General features: G+C 35.7%; 1 protein-coding gene across 1 annotated transcript in view; it reads left to right on the plus strand.

Moving 5' to 3' along the window:
- LOC150109949 (protein Cryzl2-like) overlaps positions 1 to 21,428 on the plus strand; it is a 217,177-nt gene that overhangs the window by 69,399 nt on the left and 126,350 nt on the right. Inside the window, exon 3 of the mRNA XM_090415988.1 lies at positions 2,154 to 2,284. Within this exon, the coding sequence (XP_090272114.1) occupies positions 2,154 to 2,284 (131 nt within the window). The remainder of the gene's footprint in view (positions 1 to 2,153; positions 2,285 to 21,428) is intronic.

Below are 21,428 nucleotides of genomic sequence, written 5' to 3' on the forward strand. Positions count from 1 at the left end.
TTTGTGAGGTTTATCTACCAAACCAGTTCTCAGTCCTCTTCAGGTGACCTGGGTCTGTATTAGCACGTAACTACGTATTTTATCTTGTTGACTTACCTCCTAGCTTTTGTCTTTGTAAATTCCTGATACTCCAGCCTTAGTGATGAACATACACACCAGCCATTCACTATGCTGACTGGTATTTAAATAAGTTACCCAACCAAATTTCCCCTTCCATTGCTGCAGTCATTATTGTTCTTGTTTGGCAAAAACTAGTCCTGCCATTCTTCTGGTCATTCTTCTCCTTCCTCCCCCCCCCCTCCCCTTCTCTCTCTCAGTCACAAGTTATACCTCTCATCTTAATATTATTATAGATTCAGGCTCTCATACCAGTACCTTTATTATTGTTCATACTTGACTGTTAATATTTGGTCTTTTTATACTAAGTATGAGACATGGATTTTATTGGACCATGATTCTTTATAAATATATGTATACAATCATCTACAAGTTTTGCCAGCTTAAGTCTGTCTGGCTTCTTCGGGACAAGAAATGGGTACACTAATATTGAATTCTAAAAAGGAATGCAGTAACGACAGTAAAATTAATTAAAATTGAAATGATGTGTGACATTAAGAGCATGGAGACTTAGTCATCATTTGTAGATCATGCTTTATAGTTTTTCGTGAAATTGAGTTCTGATATACATAGTGAATTTATTAAGCTTTTCCAAATGTCTTTTAATATCATGCCTTGATTTCTGTTGAGATTGTCTCCTGTCTGGAATACCACTGCAGCTTCTTTAAAGTTTCTACAACTGAAATCTTCTTCAATGTACAGCATGGAGCTGTTGGCCCAATCGATGGAGTGGTTCGAAATAGAGAAATGATGCCTAAGGTGTCTGTTCTATTGTTGCTGACATCTCCTATGTGTTCTTTTTTTTTTGGATTTCTAGGCTTTGATGTTTGGATGTTAAGATCTCCTAAGGACAGCATCGCCTTCTACAAGTACACAGGTGTATATAACATCCCATGTTCCTGTGGACTGAATTATATAGGCCAAACATCACAAAGCCTAGAAATCCAAAAAAAGAACATATAGGAGATGTCAACAACAACAACAGAACAGACACATCAGGATTGGCCCATCATTTCTCGATTTAGAACCACTCCATCGATTGAAACCACAGCTCCATGCTGTACATTGAAGATTTCAGATGTAGAAACTTAAAAGAAGCTGCAGTGGTACTCTGGACAGGAGATAATGATAATCTCAACAGAAATCAAGGCATGATATTAAAAGACATTTGGAAAAGCTTAATAAATTCACTATGTATAGCACAACTCAATTTTGTGAAAAACTATAAAGCGTGTCTACAAACAATGACTAAGTTTCCATGCTCTTAATATCACGCATCATTTCAATTTTAATTAATTTTACTGTCGTTACTGCATTCCTCTTTAGCATTTAATGTTAGTGTACCCATTTCTTGTCCTGAAGAAACCAGACACAGACTTAAGCTGGCGAAACTTGTAGACGATTGTATACATATATTTATAAAGAATCATGGTCCCATAAAATCCAAAGAAAATGTCTCATACTTATTGTTCATACTATTAACATCATTGTAAATATCTACTCTGTTGGATTTTAACAGTAATCTCTTGCCCTTTCAATCTTGTTCTTTCTAAATATGCTGCACCGATTCTGTCAGTCAGGTCTCACTAAATGCCAGTAACTTTTTTTTCCTCTTCATACGTACCATTATTAAGAACTGTTGTCTTTGTTCCACCATGCTGACTGGTATTCAAATAAGTTACTCAACCAAATTTCCCTTTCCATTGCTGCAGTCATTATTGTTCTTGTTTGACAAAAACTAGTTTTGCCATTCTTCTGGTCATTCTGCTCTTTCTCTCTCAGTCACAGTTTACACCTCTCATCTTAATATTATTATATATTCAGGCTCTCATATCAGTTACTTTCTCTGGCTATTTAAGTTCTCTCCTCTGCCAAACAATCAACAAACCTAACTCCACAACTATAAGTGTGATCCCTCTTGCACTTATCATAGAAAGCATTAATAATTATTTTGAAATATAACTGTCAGTTTGGTATGGTATTTACCACATTAGTATTTATCAAAATATAATTTGTGGTTTATTTTTAACTTTTAGGTTATGAGTTGTCTGGAGAAATTCTTGAAGTTGGTTCTGAAGTCTCTGGGTTAACTGTAGGAGACAGAATTGTTGGTTTGAATAAAGTACTTTTCTCTGGATTTGCAGAGGAATGTGTTCTTGAAAAAATGGTGAGAATTCAGTATTAGTCTGTTGGCTGTACATCAGTGATTTCTATATTAGTATATTGTATACTAAAAAACTTAAGTAATTTATAAACAGAAAAAGTTGGCTTTTTAAATTTTTAATTTGAGAAGTCAACTTTTTTTGGATATCCCTGTCATTAACCTTTTTAACATATACCAAAGCTTTCATACTGATGCAAGACACAATAGTCTGGAAATCTAGCTTGTCAATGATAAAGGACCTCCCTGACCAATCCAACAGTTGGGATGACAGATCAATTAATAGAAAATCTGTCAAAAAAAGTGACATATTTTCATAGTATTTCAGATAATAATCCTTCCCTCATGATTTACATTTACATACGTAGGCCCACCCTTCACCATGCAGGTATTTGAAACTAAATCTAACAAAATAAGATGTTTAAACATTATTCTCTGTTTTTTATGTTGTGTGTGCTCTGGCTGGTTTGCTTCTTTTGAGGGACAAAAAAAAACCCAAGTTTCTTGGAGAAAAAAACCCTCCACCTCTGTATGAGACTGGCTAACTCATTACATCATTGAAAACACCTGATGAAGGTTCTTCATGCCATTGACGAGATTTGAACCCAGGTCTTTTCAACCAAAGGGCTCATCTAAACCATCTGAGCTATAGAAGCTCTGACAAACACTAAAATACAATTATTTATTTATATAGAAAGTAAAAGAATTATAGCTTCAGGTATAATATAGAAAAAAGTTATGAGTTCTAGGATGTAAGAATATTGGATACTCACTAACAAGGGCTAGTTATGGTCTAGGTGAAACTTTCACAATATGGAAAGTTAGCTCATTTTCATTTTACAGTATACATTTGCATCTCCAGTATTTCTATCCTGATTTGGTTAAGTATAGATCATAGATGCTCTGAAGGTGTTAGTTATGTGCCATTTCTGACTCTTTAAACCTTGTGAACATAGGATCTCCATCTCACTTGGCCTCTTGTCTTTTCTATCAGCAGTTGTAAGTTCAAGTTGGTAAGTTTGTTTGTTGTTCATCCAGTTTGTTTGTAATTTGTAGTCTTCCTCTCTTTCTCATGCCCTCAATCTTTTCCAACACAATTGCGTTTTCCAATCATTCATCTGCTTGCATAATATGTCCAAAGTACATTAATTTCTGTTTAGCAATCATTACCTCCAAGGGGCATTCTGTGTTTATACTGTCCAAAATCTTCTGATTAGACATTCTTGCAGTCCATGGGATTTTTAATAGTCTCCTCTATCCCCCCATAATTCAAATGGATCTATTAGCTTTCTGTCTTTCTTTGTAATGATCCAACTTTCACATTCATACTTCATTATTGCCAACCTGGTTGACTGAGTGATTAGTGTGTTTGCTTTCAACCAACAGGTCATGGGTTTGAATTATTCCTTGGGCATGGATATTTGTGATTGTCTTTAGGTAAGAGATGAATTTCATCACCTAGTGTCACTGCTTATTGGAGGTGTGAAGTGACTTGAAAATGTTCCATGTTTCATCTCTAGAGGATGGTTTGCAGACCATGTAAAAATAAATTTTTAAAAAATTATAAAAATTAACAAAAAATAGTTACAGTATTAATGCATTATAGTGGACTTATAACCTTTTGTGAGTGAGAACCACATAAAAAAAAAAATACTGGAAATGTCATTACTTTGACAGTTCTAACTTTCATGACCTTACATCATTTCTTATTCTATACCCCAGTAAAACACACACATATACAGGGTGTTCGGGATAAATTTGACAGTTTCGTAAGGAAAAAGAAAATCTTCTTTGTATCTATTAAATTTAATGAATTGACAAAAAAACATTACAGGCAGAGTTAATTACAATACTATCAACAAGATTTACTCAAAATAACCACCATTAGCATCGATCACAGCTTCAATTCTGCTTCGGAACCTCGAACAAGCTGATGCTACAGTCTCCCTGGGAAGGGCCGCAAAAACTGTTTTAATTTTATCCATTAACTGGGCTTTTGTATTACTGGAAGTGCGATTGGTGTCTTTTTCAACTGCGCCCCATACAAAATAATCCATGGGGTTAAGGTCTGGGGAGTTTGGAGGCCAAACATTTGGACTGGTGAAGTCGTAGAAATTTTCAGACAACCATTTTTGACTTTTCCCAGAGGTGTGGCAAGGGGCCGAATCCTGCTGCCATACATACGGCCTACCATTGGCTACCCTTGTTATCCAGGGCTTGACTACAGTTAGCAACTCCACGAACAAAGCCCGAATTCCAATGCCAGGGTTCTTCAACACCTGTTCCTGCAGATTTGCGAGGAATTCTGCTGTACGAACGCAATCAGATCGTCTGCTAGGGATCTTTCTTCTTGCTACATCCTCGTAGTCACCATTGCAAGTCTCTAGTTCATGCCTGATTGTTTTTACTGTATTCAGGGAGCATTGGGCAGCAGTCGTAATATCCTTATTTTGATGGCGGGCACGAATCATCATGATACAAGTTATTCTCTTCCATGATTCAGGTGGGTTCCAGCTATCCATCCTTTCTGACATCTTGTATATGAATGAAGAAGGGTCCAAACTTTTAAATGAAGAGAAGTGTGTGTTAATACATGTAACTTACGGAAAAATATAATTAATTATAAATATGTCAAATTTATCCCGAACACCCTGTATATGTTTTGAAACTTTGATATTGCTACACTTAAGTGGGGGGGGGGAATACTGTTTGTAATTGTGTTAATTGCTTCTCTCACCATCTCCTCTCCATTTTCCAATTACTTTTGCAATCTCCTGTAATCTCAAAATTGAAATTTTGATAGCACATATACATACATACTTCACAAAGCACAGAAAGCATACCAATTTCTGTAATGCATATTTAAAGTAGATGCTCAGTTTTTTTTAATATTATTGTGATTTCAAATAACATTCGTTTTGCAGTTTTCTGTGTCATTTGCACAGTTGACAAACAAAAGTTTTATCATTTATGAATGATTGACCACATTTGATTTGTAGTCTTTTTTTTTATTCATTAAAACCGAATGTTACTCCTATGTTTTGCTGTCTCTATTATGTTGGATTGAAAGTTTAATCAATCCATCATCAAATGCTGGATTGATAGTTTAATCATGCACATCATTAGGCACATCATGTGCAGTCTATACATTGTTTTGCAAACTCTGTATTGTGGTTGCTGGTATGAGAGAGAGAGAGGTTGCAAATGCTACATACATTACTGCCTTCCTGTTGTCATGAAGTATAAGTCATTGGTTTCTATTTAGTGTGCCCTGTGAACCTGTGACTTGGGAAGACTCTTTGAACAATTTGACACAAAAGTATTCTCTTCTAAGTGAGGCATGGAGGAAGCTTGCCAATCTTATATGATTTTCTGTGAGAATGTTTGCTACTAGTCCACTTCTTTCTTCTCTCTTATTTTTAACATTGCCTACATTTTCTTTTTTTTTTTTTATTATTTTTTTATGGATTTTGAAGCCACTTCCATACCATGACAGTTTTTGTTTGTGTTGAAAATTTTCCTGAAGATGCTGTCAGACCATAAAGACAGCATCTGATTAACCATTCATAGTTGAGTCTCCACGTAATCAGAAGACTCATTGCTGGATTCCCTATATTGACACACTAGCCATTATTCACACAATACTTATCCTATCATACCTCTCCTTAAACTCATTCATAGATAAAGCACTCATAACCTCCTCTGGCAACATATTTCACCCATTCACCACCCTCCAAGCCAAAAAAAAATTAATTCTAACACCATTGTTAACCACACTCTTACACAGTTTCCAGGGGGTGAGCCCTTGTTCTCTTCCCTCCTGCACTGCACCAAAAAAAAAAAAAAGTCATCAGTGTCAATCCTATAAAATTTGCAGGATTTTGTGCAGTGCTGTGTGTGTGTGTGAAATGTATTCATTGAGAAAATTAAAGGATTATGTGGAAGTAAAATTGAAACTGGAGAGAGAGAGAGAGAGTGTATTAAATGTTTCAAAAGTGAGTGCCTATTAGGCAATGAGAATGCAGCAGATGTTATTAGACTGGACAATACTGATGGTAGGATGAAAAATGATGTTATTAATGTGAAACGTGCAGCTAAGAAAATAGATGAGAGCAAAATTGACATTAATAATGAAATAGTGCCCTTGACTGTTATTCTTCACAGAATAAAGTGCAAAATTGCAGAAGCAGCAAAAGCATGGCCGATAAGAGAAAGAAGGTGCCAGCCCAAAGTAGTAATAAAGACTGAGTGAACAAAAAAGAAAAACAAGTTAAGGAGAAAATTATTTATGGAGACTCAATGATCAGGAGAGTACTGGAGACTCAATGTGACAAAATTGTATTTCTCTGGTTCAAAAAATCACAATATTAATCAGGCCATCCAGATGCAAAAAAGGTAAGTTGAAGGAAATTATTGTCTTGGTTGGCACAAATGATCTGAGAGGTGAGAAGTATTTGATGAGGGAAGATGTAAAAGAGTTGTTAGAAGAGGAAAAACTGAAGAACAAGAAGGTGAAGATTATAAGATAGAGGCAAACCGAGGACAATGGCATTTCTAGCTAATGAGTCTATGCATAGGTTGTGCAAAAAGAATGATGTAAGATTTGTGGATCTGTGGATGGAGAGAAGGAATTCTGCAATGCTGATGGACTGCATCTAAATGGCTTTGATGGCACATGCTGAGCACAAATTCAGGAAAACTTCAGCAATTAGGGTGGAAGCAGGTGATTTTGTATGAGGCAAGTGAGCATGAGAATGACCAAGTGCAGATTAAATTGACTACTCTATTCAGAAAGTAAAGGTGGGTAGTGGGCCCTAAAGGAATGCCATAGTTTCTATATACTAATACCAGAAGTATCAGGAACAACAGGGAGAAGTTTTTGGCATTGGTTAGTGCAACCTTGCTGAATGTTATAGGCATTAGCGAGACTTGGCCAACAGCAGATGATGTAGTTACAGGGGTAGAATGTGAAGGGGTTGGTATTTTCAGGGAAGATGGAGACCATGGGATTGGGGAATGATACTGTTGATGATAGCAGCCAAAATGAATAGGAGATGGGAAGGAGGATGGATGTTTATTTGAAGCAGTCTGGTGTGAGATTAAGGCGTAAAACAAAATATACAGTGTGTTGTTGCTATAGGCCAGGGAATTCCACGGATGATCTGGAAGACATGTATCGCCAAATTAGTACAATGAGTACAAGTCGAGTGATTATTATGGGGGAGTGACTTCAACTATGGAGATGTAGATCAGAAGGAAGAAAGATCACATGGCAAGAAGGAAATGGAATTTATACACCTACTGAGAGAATTACTTGAAGCAGAATGTGATGGCAGGGACTAGGGGTGTGAAAGTATTGGATCCAGTCATAGGATCAGAAGAGCTATCCATTACCACTGTCCACATTGCCTCTAATTGTTGAAAGTGAACTTGACTTGAGAGACTGTAAAAACATAGAGAATTTCCTATCAAGATGGAGTATATTGTAGAACTACAAGGCAGGTGATTATGACAAGCTTTGGAGGAAACTAAATCAGTGCCATGACATAAAGACTGTAAAGGAAGGATGTCAGTAGTGCATGGGAGATAGTTCATGGTCATCTAGAGGAAGTAGTATTAAATTGTATACCTAAAGTAAGGAGGGTTAATCAGGTAGGAGTTAGACAGATGAGTAATATTATTCAGTAGCAGAAGCTGTAGAAGAAGAAAATGCTGTGGATGGTAAATAGGAAGAAAGGTGACCAACAAACTACAGCACAAGACTCGACTCAGGCAAGACAGGTGACCAGATTGGTCACCTGTCTTGCCTTTGGGATTTCCTTTGCCCTGAGAAGGGCAAAGGAAATCCCAAAGAGTTCTTTCGTTATGTGGAAAGTAAGAAGAAGATAGACTATGGAAGATTCACCTTAATGAGTACCAATGGTGATGAGTTGACTGAAGCAGTATTAATATACCCTTTGCAAGGGTATATCAGCCAAGTGAGGTTACTGCTGTAATATATGATAGAGACTGATGTGGGAACAGAGGTGGATGAATTGGAGGTTTTTAGGATATTGCAGAATCTCAATGTAAATACAGCTGACGGATTAGATGGGGTTTTGTGAGAAAATGCAAGGGAACTGGCAATGCATCTGACTAGGATATTTAATTTAAGTCTCAGCTCTGGTAGAGCTCTAACAGAGTAGAAAGGGAGCAAAATAATTCCCTTGCATAAGGTGGATTCTAAGAACTCAGTAGCAAATTATAGACCAATCAGTATCCCAGAAAATTGGCCAAAAAGAGAATTTAAGAATGGGTGGATAAAAATATGATACTATATGAGGGGCAACATGGCTTTCTGAAGGGATGCTCATGTTTTAGTAATTTACTATCTTTTTTATTATAGAGTAACAGCAGTGAATTGGATAAAGAAAAGTGTTATACAGTGATTCAGCTGGATTTTGTAGAGGCATCTGACAGAATACTGCATAGAACTCTGTTATACAAATTATAACAAATGGGGGATGGATATGACACTGGTTATGTGGATAAGAGGGTGGCTGCTGGACAGATTTCAACAAGTGGTATATGGCAGGGGTAGAATCAAGGCAAAAACTGGTTACTAGTGATGGTGTGCCACAAGGTTTGGTGCTTGGATCACTACTGTTTAATTTGTCCATAAATGATATAGGAAATAACCTGACAGGAAATATTCAGTTGTTTGCTGATGATGCAAAATTAGATAGAGTAATAGTTAATCAAGGCAATGTGGAAAGCTTGCAGGATGATTTAAATAAGCTGTCAGTATGGGCAAAAGATAATGGGTGTCAGTTGAATGTGCAGAAATGTAAAATTATGCATTTTGTTATAAACAGATTACAAGCTATGTATCATGTTGATGGCACTATATTCATGAAATAGAGGAAGAGGGTGGTGGTAGACATAGAGTTAAAGTTTAGAGGACATATTGCTAAGGTTGCTATGGTAGTCCATAAGATTACTTAGAGTCGAAGAGCACATTAAGGGTAGAGATATGGAAGTTATTCCTCTTTATAAGGCCTTGATATGTCCCATCTGGATTACTGTGCTCAAGTCTGATACCCTGGGTTTCTTGGGGATGAAGTGATGAGAGGATTCAAGGTGAGTGACCAAGATGCTGAATGGCCTGTGGAATGTTCCCAATGAGGAGAGATTGAGGGTGTGTAGATTTCAGAAGTTGATTGCTAGGAGAAAAAGAGGGATATGATAGAAACATTTAAGTTGCTTAAAGGGGTTGTATAGGATTGATGCAGGGGAAAATGTTTTGGCACTTTGCTGGAGGGGCCAGAACAAGTGGTCATTCCTGGAAATTGAATAAAGGTGTGATTAGTAGGGGGTGTGATGATTAGATTTTTTGTTTGGAGAGTTGTGAATGATTGCCAGAGCCAGTTGCAAGTGCTACATTTTTAGAAACACAAGTTTCTAAATTTTTTCTAAAATTTTTAAAAATGTTTCTAAAAATGCTTGCTTAATGCAAAGGACATATTATGTGGTCAAGCAAGTATCAGACATATGTGCGACATGTGTGATACACTGCATGGCTTGAACATGCTAATGGTTTTATTCTTTTCAGAGTTTTTTTTTTTTAATTAAAAAAAAATTTTTTTTTTTTTTATTAAGACTTTGAATGTTTCTATTCTTAACAGGGTTTGATAACAACACAGAATTTTTTTTTTTTCTTTAAATAATTTCAAGGCATTTGTAATTGTAATTGTAATTTGTAATTGTAAGCATTAGGATTGAAAACACCAAAGAAGATGGTATAATGCAATGCAACCTCTAGGACTACATCTAGGTTATGTTCACTAGTGGTTCCACAGTTCCAGAGAAGATTAAAGGCAATGCACTAAAGAGTGGAAAAAGGAAGGTTCTTTTAAAGTGGAAAGACAGTTTTCCATGGCTTTAGTATGAAAGTGGTGAGGTAAGATGTTCTGTTTTTCCCAATTCAGAGGTTTGTGTGATAATTCATAACCAATTAGTTGTTGGCCTCAAAGAACTTTTAAGTTCCACAATTTGTTCAGGCTACATATTAGACAGAAAGAATTAAATGCTCAAGAACATCCAGAAAATAGTGCATTTGGAAAGTGTGTGAAAAAGGCAGAAGAGAAAATGATTGTTTATTTAGAAATATGTTTTAGCATATCATATTGTTTTTGGCTCAATCAGCCAGCCTTTCAGTGACATAAATATTTTTGTTCAATTAAAAAATCATTTAAGGTACATAAATAATGGTAGCATCAAGGTGTCACTCTTGACTATTGCTCCCTTAGGCTGTCTAAATAGCATTGACAATGAACAAAAGAGAGTACTTGGATTAGAGAAATGAAAAAATGTCTTGTTGACAACAGATGGAGCACCTTCCATGATTGGAGGTGTTAGTGATTTGGCAATGAAAATCATAAATTGTATACAATGTACACTTTCTGGGTGATTTTTGCTGCTGTTAAAGAGGTTCTCTTCGGTTTTTCAGAAGCCTGAGTTATTAATAAATTACATGAAGATTCACATCATACACATCAAGACATACATTGGCCACTCTTCAAGAACTAAGTCCAGGAACAGTGAATTATACAGCACATTATATAACCAATTCAACATCCATGAATGGGTTGTATAATAATGTATAGTTGATTGAAGTTATAACAGGACATAATAAGTCTGAAACAGATAGAAATAAAATACTAAAGGGCTATAAACCATAAGGGAATAAGAGCAAAGTTGAAGATGACATGTTGACACCTATGTCAGCATTTGCTACATTAACATCCTATGTCAGCACCTGCTACATTCATTTGGTCAAAAACTCTTTATATTACTGTGGTACCATGAAGTAACAGTTGTTAGTGTTCTCAAAGAAGACATGGACATAATTGAGAAAGTATAAGATAATGATGCGAGTTCAGAGTGTGTTCAAACGGTTTGTCTTTTAATGATTTATTGGAAAAAAGCACCGCTGTTCCACAGCATTCGTTTTCCTCTTGTCTCAGAACTGCTGAGTTGTAATGTTACCAGTATCCACAGCTACTATGAATGGGGGATTCAACCATATGATTTCTGATTAACCTGATAAAAAGTAAATTCAACAAATTCATCTTTAGAAATTAAAAGTATGAATGATCTAATGATGGTCAGTATAACTCCCCCATCGGTGTATAAACTTGGGAAGGCTCTGAAAAACTCTGTCTGCTGCAAGTCTACATGTATATGTTATGGACTAAATGATTAATATGGGCATTATTAATAATGCCTGGCCATTATGAACAATGACAAACAAAATTGGGCACCGTTATAAATTTCACGTTGTTTATCATAATTTATCACATTGACGGTTCAATATGAATATGGCTATCATCTGGTCAGGCAAAGTGATAATGATACCTTTATTCACAACAGGTGAATAAAGTTGCTACTGCTGTTGTAGAGCAAGCCATGAATAACAGCACTGGTTCCTGCAGTGCACATGCTGTATCAAAGGCCACACAAATTTTTACAAAATCAGCATATTTGACAGTGATAGAAGAAAAAAAAAAGAGTTGAAAACCAAAGTGACTTGGCCTATAACATATGAACATCATATATGGATATTGCAATATGCATATGGCAAGTTCATTAAAAATTATGTTCACACCGAAGAAATATTTCAGATATTGCACAATGATTGCTATTGGTCATGGCAGCGGAAACCGCATGGAAAAAGAATTAAGTATGAAATATAAAAATATTACAAGGGATTCATAGTGATTAAAAATTACGTCCACACTGGAGAAATATTTCAAATATTGCACAATGCCCATATTGCTGTTGGCCATGATGGCAGAAACTGCATGGAAAAAGAATTAAGTATGAAATATAAAAATATTACAAGGGAGATGATTGTAATTTAGGTTAGGTTAGGAGTGTTTTTTTTTTTTCTTTCTTGAAAATCAAATTGCCAAAAGGGAATGTAGCTTTATTCATAATATAATTCAATTTAATAAATGTATCAATATTTATCAGGCCGTGCAACCATTTTAGTCATTATTTATAATGGCAGGGCATTATGAATAATGACTTTGAATTTTTTTTTTTTTGTTGAAAGTTTATTTTGCACTTAGTTAGACTATGATAAATTTAGTTTAATCCTTTATCCAAGTGTGAGCAAACAAAGTTTGCGCCTGAAAATATCTTCAGGACTGAGGCAAGGTGATGCATCTGTTGGCAACTCATAGCAAAGGTGGACCAAGATCTCATCACTCCTTGTCTCAGTATCTCTCACCATGCAAAGCACATCTCCTTACGGACATGTATAATGCTATGCATTAAGGGAAGGGCCACTACCAAGACTGGTTTCGACCTTTATTGAGGTCTTGTCAGTGGGAGGCAGACCCAGAAGTGGTGATACTAAGGCAGAAGCAATGGAGAGGTCATATTTTCCTATACGAGTTGCCAACCGGTGTACCACCTTATTATTAAATTACTCTGGATTTAGAGAAAGATGTTGGAAGTTTATTTTGCACTTGGTTAGACTATAATAAATTTAGTTTAATCCTTTATCCAAGTGTGAGCAAACAAAGTTTGTGCCTGAAAATATCTACAGGACTGAGGCAAGGTGGTGCATCTGTTGGCAACGGATCCTTATCTGCTATCACCCCAAGATCCCTTATTTCCTCCACCTCCAACAATAAACCCACCAAGCATAAATTCTACATCTCATCTTTGTTTCCCAAAATTTAAAACTTTACATTTTGCAACCTTGAACCCGCATCCCCATTCACTTAATTTATTCAAGTCTTCTTGTAAGGCCACATCTTCTCTACTCTTATAGTTAGTCCCAATTTTGCATCATATGCAAACAACTGAATATCCCCATCCAAATCTTCCCCAATATTATTAACATACAAGTTAAACAGCAATGGTCCTAAAACAGACCCCCTGAGGCACATCACTAGTGACTTTCCTGTTCCTGGATATTGCTCCCACCATACACAACTTGCTGATGCCTATCAGATCGCCAGCCTCTGATCCAATGCACTAATCTCATCCGCTCTAGTTTGACTACTTTTCATGTGGTAATCTATCAAAAGCCTTTGCAAAATTAAGTATACTACTATGTATCTCTCTCCTCTGTTCAAGGAAGCTGTCACCTTATTGTAATAAGTAAGTAGATTACTAAAATATGACTTCCCTTTAACAAATCGATGCTGTCCATCAAAGATAATACCATTGTTGTCAACTCAATTCTGCATTCTAGTTCTCACCAGCTTCTCCAACAACTTAACCATAACACCTGACACACACACACAGATAGGCCTATAATTTGATGCCTCAGTTCTATCACCTCCCTTATGAAGCAGCACAATCTTGTTCTCCTTCCACTCTTTTGGAACTCAACCCAGTGCAAGACATTAAAAAAATGTGTCAAGGCAGATGTCAACTCCCTGGCACATTCCTTCAGAATATGTGGTGATTTATTATCAAGTCCGATAACCTTATTTACATCAAGTTTGCCAATTCTCCATACACCTCTTGCTCACTTACAGTCATTCTCTCCTCCCCATCATCAACTGCTCTCAATCTCTCCATGATGTCACATTCACAAGAATGAAAGACCTTTATGAACTGCTCTAAGTATCTCCACTATATCTTATGCAGTAGTTGTCCGTATGCCATTTTCTCCAATCAGTGTCATCTTTCCGTAATGATTCTTTTTTTGTGGGCTACATATGGAAAAAAACTCCTTAGGATTCTTTTTGGCTTCATTAGCTAACTGCTGCTCATATTTTACTTTTGCTATCCTTACCAACCAAGTCACCCTCCTTGCCTGGTTTTTGTAATCCTCATGGAATTGGTTATTACCACTTCTCTTATGCTGCTTCCAAAATGCCTTTTTTCTCTGTATCACATGCTTAATCTTGTCATTCATCCATTTCACACCTACCTTATTTAACTTTCTGACTTTCATTACAATGCATTTGGAATACATTTAGACATTTCTTCTACTAGATAGTTCTTGAATATCCTCCAAGCTGTAATGATCTCTTTTCCAGCTAACTCCTCATTCTATGCTACACATGCAAGCTGTCTTCTGAGCTCTCCATAATCACCAGCCTTGTGGTTCGACATATACCCTTTTCTCACAGAGATCCTCACACTGCTGGCATCCACCTGGATAATCACTTCATGGTCACTCTCGCTAATAAGGGTGTTAAATATTTTATATATATGATTTATGTTTATATTAGTTATTGATTGATTAAATCCTTTCTCATTAAAACCTTATTCAATTAAAACCCTACCAGCTGCTCTATTGTTATGTCATTGCTGTCTCTATATTTTCTGTTTTATATATATCTGTTCTATCTTTCTATCGCTATTTTACTTCTTCAGATATCAGACCTAATATACATATATCTAGGATTGTTTCCTCTTTGGATACTGGTGAATTTATATTTTGCTGTGCCAACCAGTATCCTATAGCAGAAAAGGATCCTTACTCAGGGAGACAATACTAGATTCTGAGGCGTTCTTACACAATGATCTTTATAGATTCAGATAATTGCAGTCGTGACCTAAATCTATAATTATATACACTTTCTAATTCCTTCCCGCCAAAATAGGTTCTATTTTTATAAGTGGTAGTTTGGAATCATAATCAGGCATGACTCAGGTTTAGGTAAATATGACATGTTTATTGGAATATCTAAACAGAATACTCAAAAAATTCATACACTTAATTTGACTCAATACTAAATGAAAAGACTCGAGTTAAGAGGTTAACATATTCTAAATTAAATCAAAGCCTACGAAACATCGTAAAACACAGTAATTGAAAATTGGGATAGATAGCAAACAAATGATATGAAGTTAAACTAAAATTCCTTTCTGTAATGCTATTTATAAAATAATATAAACAAATTCTAATGTTACTCAGTTACTGAAATCCACAATTCTGATCTCATTACGTTAATCCTATCACATACAATTACCAAAGATTTTTTCCAAACAGTTCTTCTTACTCTCTCAAAGGAGGTTAACTTTCTAATTAGAGACTGTCCACAGAGTTCTTTAGAATACTGCTCTTAATTTCACATTCACAAACAATCTTCTCTCTTCTAATGAATTTTATACACAAAAAAAATAGAGTAATTTCACCTTACCGAACTTTTTCCGCATTTTTCAGCACCACGTGTACGTCTGGTTACTTCTTGTCTATTGGCTGTTCATATGCCAACATAGGGGTTACGCTATCTTCATTATTTCTGCCGAAAATGGACTTAAATCTTTGCGTTTCAGGAACAACTCGATGGGACTTCTCAGCGACGGCTTGATTCTGCTAGGACTGGAAATTTTTACCTTCAGCTCTGCATAGAATCCTTCTCCATTTTCAAGAAAGCCTACTGTCTGACATCTTATCTTAGCACAGACGCTTCATCTCTCCCCCCCTTTACGCGCACTCCCGCTAACTTCCGAGCCACCGAACAGGAAAAACGATACAACAGACCTTTTCGATACGCCCCTCGTCCCCTTATATTCTTCATTAGGGCGCCCTCTTTTTTTTCCTCAGTCCCCTTTGCACACGACTCATATCTTTTCACCCCTTGGGTTCATCCCTTGCTTTTTTCCGACGCTGTTTTGCTCTTGTATTCCCAGAATTCGCATCAGTATACGTTCCGCTTAAGCTACTGCCACCAGCTTTGCGCTGTACACGTGTAGTTTTATACCTTCCAAGAATTATTATTTAGTAACTATTTGATGACTCACAGTTACTTTTACACAGCTTAAGTGAGGCTTAAATTAAGTCAGATTATCCCTCTTTTAAGACATACTGTAATAAAATCTTAATATGAACACAATAGATTAAATATATCGTACATGAAATAAGGAATACAAATTTTATACATAAAGTGAAGAAGTTTCACTTTTAATTTTAGCTGATGTGCAGGTATTTCTCTTTTTTTGTAAATTTAATATGTTGGATTCCGAATGAATGATTTCTTTGCAAGATTCTTTCTTCATTCAGGATCTAACAAGGGTGATTTGATACCTCATTTATGATTACATCCTCTGAGATCGAATCCAAGACTCTCAATCCCCATGTGCCCTCTGTTACATGCTGCCTGAGATAGTTGTCCCTCAAAAACTCAAGAAACTTATTTTCTTTGCTTGCAGTTGCTATCTCATCATCCTAGTCTATATTGCCATAATTAAAATCACCCATAATGATCACCCTTTTCTTATTTACTTGGCTAATTTGATTATACATTTCATAGTCACCACCGTCCACATTACCAGGTTTATGACAACATCCAACTAAGTATTTCATTCTATTCACCTCTATCTCACAGTATGCTGCTTCAAAACCACTGACATTATTTTCTTCTTGCATCTCTACTTTGTATGGACTTAATTCTTTCTCTGTCATCAATAGCACTCCCTCTCATTTTTTACCCTTTCTATCCTCATGAAACACATCATACCCTTCATTCTCTATTCCTCGCGTCTTCATCCAACCATGTCACGCTTATTCCAACAATTTTGGGGCAAACAGACTCAATTAATGCAACCATTTCATTTGCCTTGTTTCTTACACTTATTGCATTTGTATACGAACTCGGCAGCTTATTCCTGGATCTGTAGGTAATTCCACTGACACCACTTATTTGATGTGACTTCTCCATGCTTGAGCCAAGTCATTTCTTTTTCTCCTTATTTATCTTTGACCCTTCTTCAGGTCCAACTGTTTTCCCTTGATCCCAGGTCATCCCATTCCCTTTTTTCCCCTGCGTACACATACATTTACATTCCTCTTGGAGCCACTGTGTTCCTCTGCCCACCCTGAGCCTCCTTGTTTTCCTGCCTGTCTTGCACACCTGTTCTCTCATTCTCTGTACTCATGCTGCTTGCTTCTTCATTCACAATCTCCTCTTCAATCTCTCCTGTTTCTTCCACATCAGCTGATGTATTCTTTCACGTTCTTCCACATCACTTACCACTACCTTAATATATATCTTGATGATTTATAACCAACTAAATAATAATAATAATAATAGGACTCTAGCTTTGATGCTGTTAGGTGTTTTCCACCAGAGGTTTTAATGGTTGACCAAATTACTGTGACTAACATACCATAGATTAACAAATGATGACCTTGATATGAAGATTGAAATGTTGAGTGATTATTTTAGTTTCCATAATTTTTAATTATGGAAACAACTTAGTGTGAAGTTTCTGCTTCACCTTTTTTGTAGGCCTTAAGTGGCTTGAAAAGTTCTATGTCTCTAGAGCAGGGTTTCTAAATTATGTAAAAAATAAATAAAAATTAAAAACATATATATATATGTATATATATTATTGTTCATAATTTTACTATAGAAAATGTATGTAAAAACATCAGTTACCATACATCAGCTCTCTCTCCCCAAAACTAGCCAAAATGCTTCAGAAATTCAACATTAGAACCTGCTTCACTACGTTTCCTAAACTTCGATCCATACTAAGTAGACCTAAAATGAAACATCTTCCTACTCAGTATCCAGGAGTCTATAAGATTTTGTGTAATTGTGGCAAACCTTACTATGGCCAGACAGCTAAATCCATCCTTTTACGCATGGAAGAACATTTCCAAAGAGACATTTCCTACTACAGAACCAGGGCCAGCGGTCTCTCTGTAGTCACGTTCTCTTCTCTATCAACTCGGATGAAGGCTGCCAACACCTCGCAGACTGGCCACAAACTTCTAATATTCATGTGTGCTATGATGAATTTGAAAGAAGAATAGTTGAATCTAGAGAATTATCGCATGATTCATCTCATATTAATAACAGCCTTAGCTACAATATTTCTGATGCACACATTGCCACTGTCCAATACTGGCGCACTCGTGTCAGCTCATGCACGTAGTCAACTTCATTTGGAACTCAAGCATGCATTCCTGTTTTTAAATGTACTTGTGTGTTTTATACTAGATCTGTTAATGTATTTTATCATGTCTCTGTTATTTAATTCTTTGCCTGTGATACCCGAAGAAGTTGAATTTTCAACGAAACTAGTCGTATCTTAACATTAAACTTTTCTTTCTCAGTATAGAGTCATTTAAATTATTTTTTACATGTGTGTGTGTGTGTGTGTGTGTGTGTGTGTGTGTGTGTGTAAAATTAATAAAGATAGAGAAAAAAAATCCTTGGGCTTCCCATGGTTGTAATGTAGTATAGGTTTAGAAACTTTAATGAATGGGAGTTAAATAAAAAAAAAATATTTCTTTTAATGTAAGTAGTTAAAGTTAAAATTAACATTAACAAAAGCATGTAAACTGACCAGATCCAGAATTTCAACATGCAACCATGGTATATTAGGCAATGTGGTACTCCATCCAGATTGGCACTTGACTAGTGTGATATTTGCTTGACTGGCAAGCCAGCACAAACTTTTTCATGCCCTGTGTATGTGGCTATGTTTTTGGTATTGTAGGTGATATACATAGAAGAGTTGGAGGAGTAAGTCTGATAAGATATATCACAAGTTAAAAATATTAAAATGTATTAAAGTTAAGAAATTAGTAATGTGGTATTTGTAAAGTTAAATGTTTTTTATTTTTGTCATGAACAAGACATTTGCAATTTTATTTTAATATTTTTGCCTACTGAAGTCTTGCTTAAAGATAAAATAAATTTACTTAGATATTAAAATATGGTTTTGTATGAGCTGTCAAAGTATTGTGATGTTGGTGCCATTTGTATGTAAACGTTGTTTACAAAATGTTATCACTGACAGGGGAAGTGAAAGTTACCCCTGTAATTGACATTGCATGAATAATCAAGTGAACTTACCTCTGCATATAAAAGATTGTAAAATGAAGAACTATAATTTTAGGCTGTTTCATTTTAAAATTATAATTAAGTAAACTTTTCTGCACTGTGAAGAAAGAACTTTGTCATTTCATGCCCAGTGCTAGAAAGTAATGGTGTATACAATTGTGGACGTGAGTGGAAGTTTTTCGGTTGCATTTCTGAGCATGCACAAAAGTGAAAAGAACATTATTGAATGTTACTAAGCATTCAGCTGTCCATGAAGTAGAAAAGGAATACAGCAGGAGAAAACTGGCATTTCTGCATCTTCATTATGTGAAGACTGGACAGAAATTAGAAGAAAATTAGAAAGAGAAAACTGAGAGAGGATATCCTTGTATTTATACAAGGATATCAAGAGATAAGTGTGAATTTTTAGTAGAATCCATATAAGATTTATTTCAGTTAAGACTGAAAAGGAACTTTATTGCTCTCCATTTCATATAGAAATGGATTCAGTAAAGTTTGCTTTATTTAGGATTCTCAGTCTGATAAGTGATTTTTAACAACAAATATGGTTTTGGTTATTTCTTTAGAAGCTTTCATATAGAAAGCAGAGTTGTTCTGAAGTGACAAAACTGTTGATAAGTTTTAACAAGAGTGCTGAGACTTTCACATAGAAAGTTAATTCATTCTCAAGTGATGATATGGTTAATAAGCTTTTTGTAGTATATTCAGTAGTTTTGCTATTACTTTCATATAGAAAGTAAAGTTATAGAAGTGTCTGGAGAGAAAACACTGAAGAAACAAGATGTTTCTTCAGTGTTTTCTGTGATTTTAAGATGCAAGAAGAGTTTTCACTTGTGTTGCTGTCATGTAGAGAGCACTTTTGTTTTGTATTAGTTTTTCTCCTGTGTGGAACTCGTGAAGGAATAAAAATGTTGGTGTATTGAGGCTTAAGTGCTGTGAGGACATCATGTTGCAGGTTTAATGGAATATTTTCAGCACTGGGAAAGGATTAAAACTAATTTTAATGCTTCTAATATTTTGTCTAGTCATTGAGACATCTTCAGGGATTACAAATAACTACAATTAACTTTGTAATCCCTGAAGATATTTCAGTGACTGAGACGAAATATTTGAAGCATTAAAATTAGTTTTAATTCTTTCCCAGTGATGTAAATATTCCATTAAATCTCAAGTTTCAAGTGCTTTCTTTTTATTTTGAATTTTAAGAGGTTTAACTGCTCAATGTGTGTAAGAGAAGTAAAAATATACCCCCCCCCCACACACACACACCTGCACACGTGCTCACTCACATGAATAAAAGTTTCTGTAGGAAGCAAGAAACTTAAGGTTCCAGTTTTGTCCATATAGAATAATAATTGTCGGTTTATGTGATTGAAAGGAAGTTGTGCACATCAAAGTGTTTTTCTTGATGTAATATGAAGAATACATTGTGCTTGCATTGCATTGATTTGATATATATATATTTGTGCCATTTGTAAATTAAATATTTTTATTTTGTATAAGTAAATGGCCCACACACAGTTAGCCAAGTGACTATGTGCTTTGCGACCATATGCCTGGGAAAGGAGTGTCTTGGGTTTGATTCCTGTTGCTGATGTTGAGGAGCTTAAGATCTTTCTCAGACATAGCCAAGTTAGCTGGTCTTGGGTGTGGACTGCAGGGTTTTTCTTCCCAGTTTATCTGGGGAGTTTTTCCTCCTGCAAGTAGGCAAACCAGCCTTGAGCACACTTCTACACACATAGGACACACTGGGAGGCATAGGGCCAACTACCTTATCTCCTTGTGTAACGGTTGCCGTTATAAGGAATAGATACCCTCAACGCCATAAAGGTAAAAGAGGGAAAGATTAAGAAAGAAAGAATAAGTGGATATTAGATCCAGCATTATTTCAAAGCTGAATGTAGAAACCATGAAAGTTTCATAAAATAAGTTGACCAGAGAATTTACAAGAATACGCCCATTGGCATTCACAAGTTGCCTTAGAGACTACTTAGAAGACATAGGTGCCACTCAAGCATTCTATATATTCGCCTTCTTGTGAATACTGGTGAATGTATTCTCATAAGCTCTCTGGTCAGCTTATTTTACAAAACTTTCATGGTTTCTACATTCGGCTTTGAAATAATGCTGGATCTAATATCCACTTTGATAATTTGCATCGCCATTGTTGAACTGAAGCCTTTTGGCTTTTTCTTTTAGTAAATATTTTATTTTGGTTAAAAAGTGTTTGAAGACTCAATCTCTTCATGGATTTAATGAGTTAACAGGTTAATTTAAGGGGTAGGGTTATACATGAAATATCCTGGGATATGAACCTGTGTGCAAGGTTAATTAGGAGT

Source organism: Typopeltis vanoorti, chromosome 1 (genome assembly GCF_054136105.1).
Source record: "Typopeltis vanoorti isolate ZY-2024b chromosome 1, IOZ_Tvanoo_1.0, whole genome shotgun sequence".
NCBI lineage: Eukaryota > Metazoa > Arthropoda > Arachnida > Uropygi > Thelyphonidae > Typopeltis > Typopeltis vanoorti.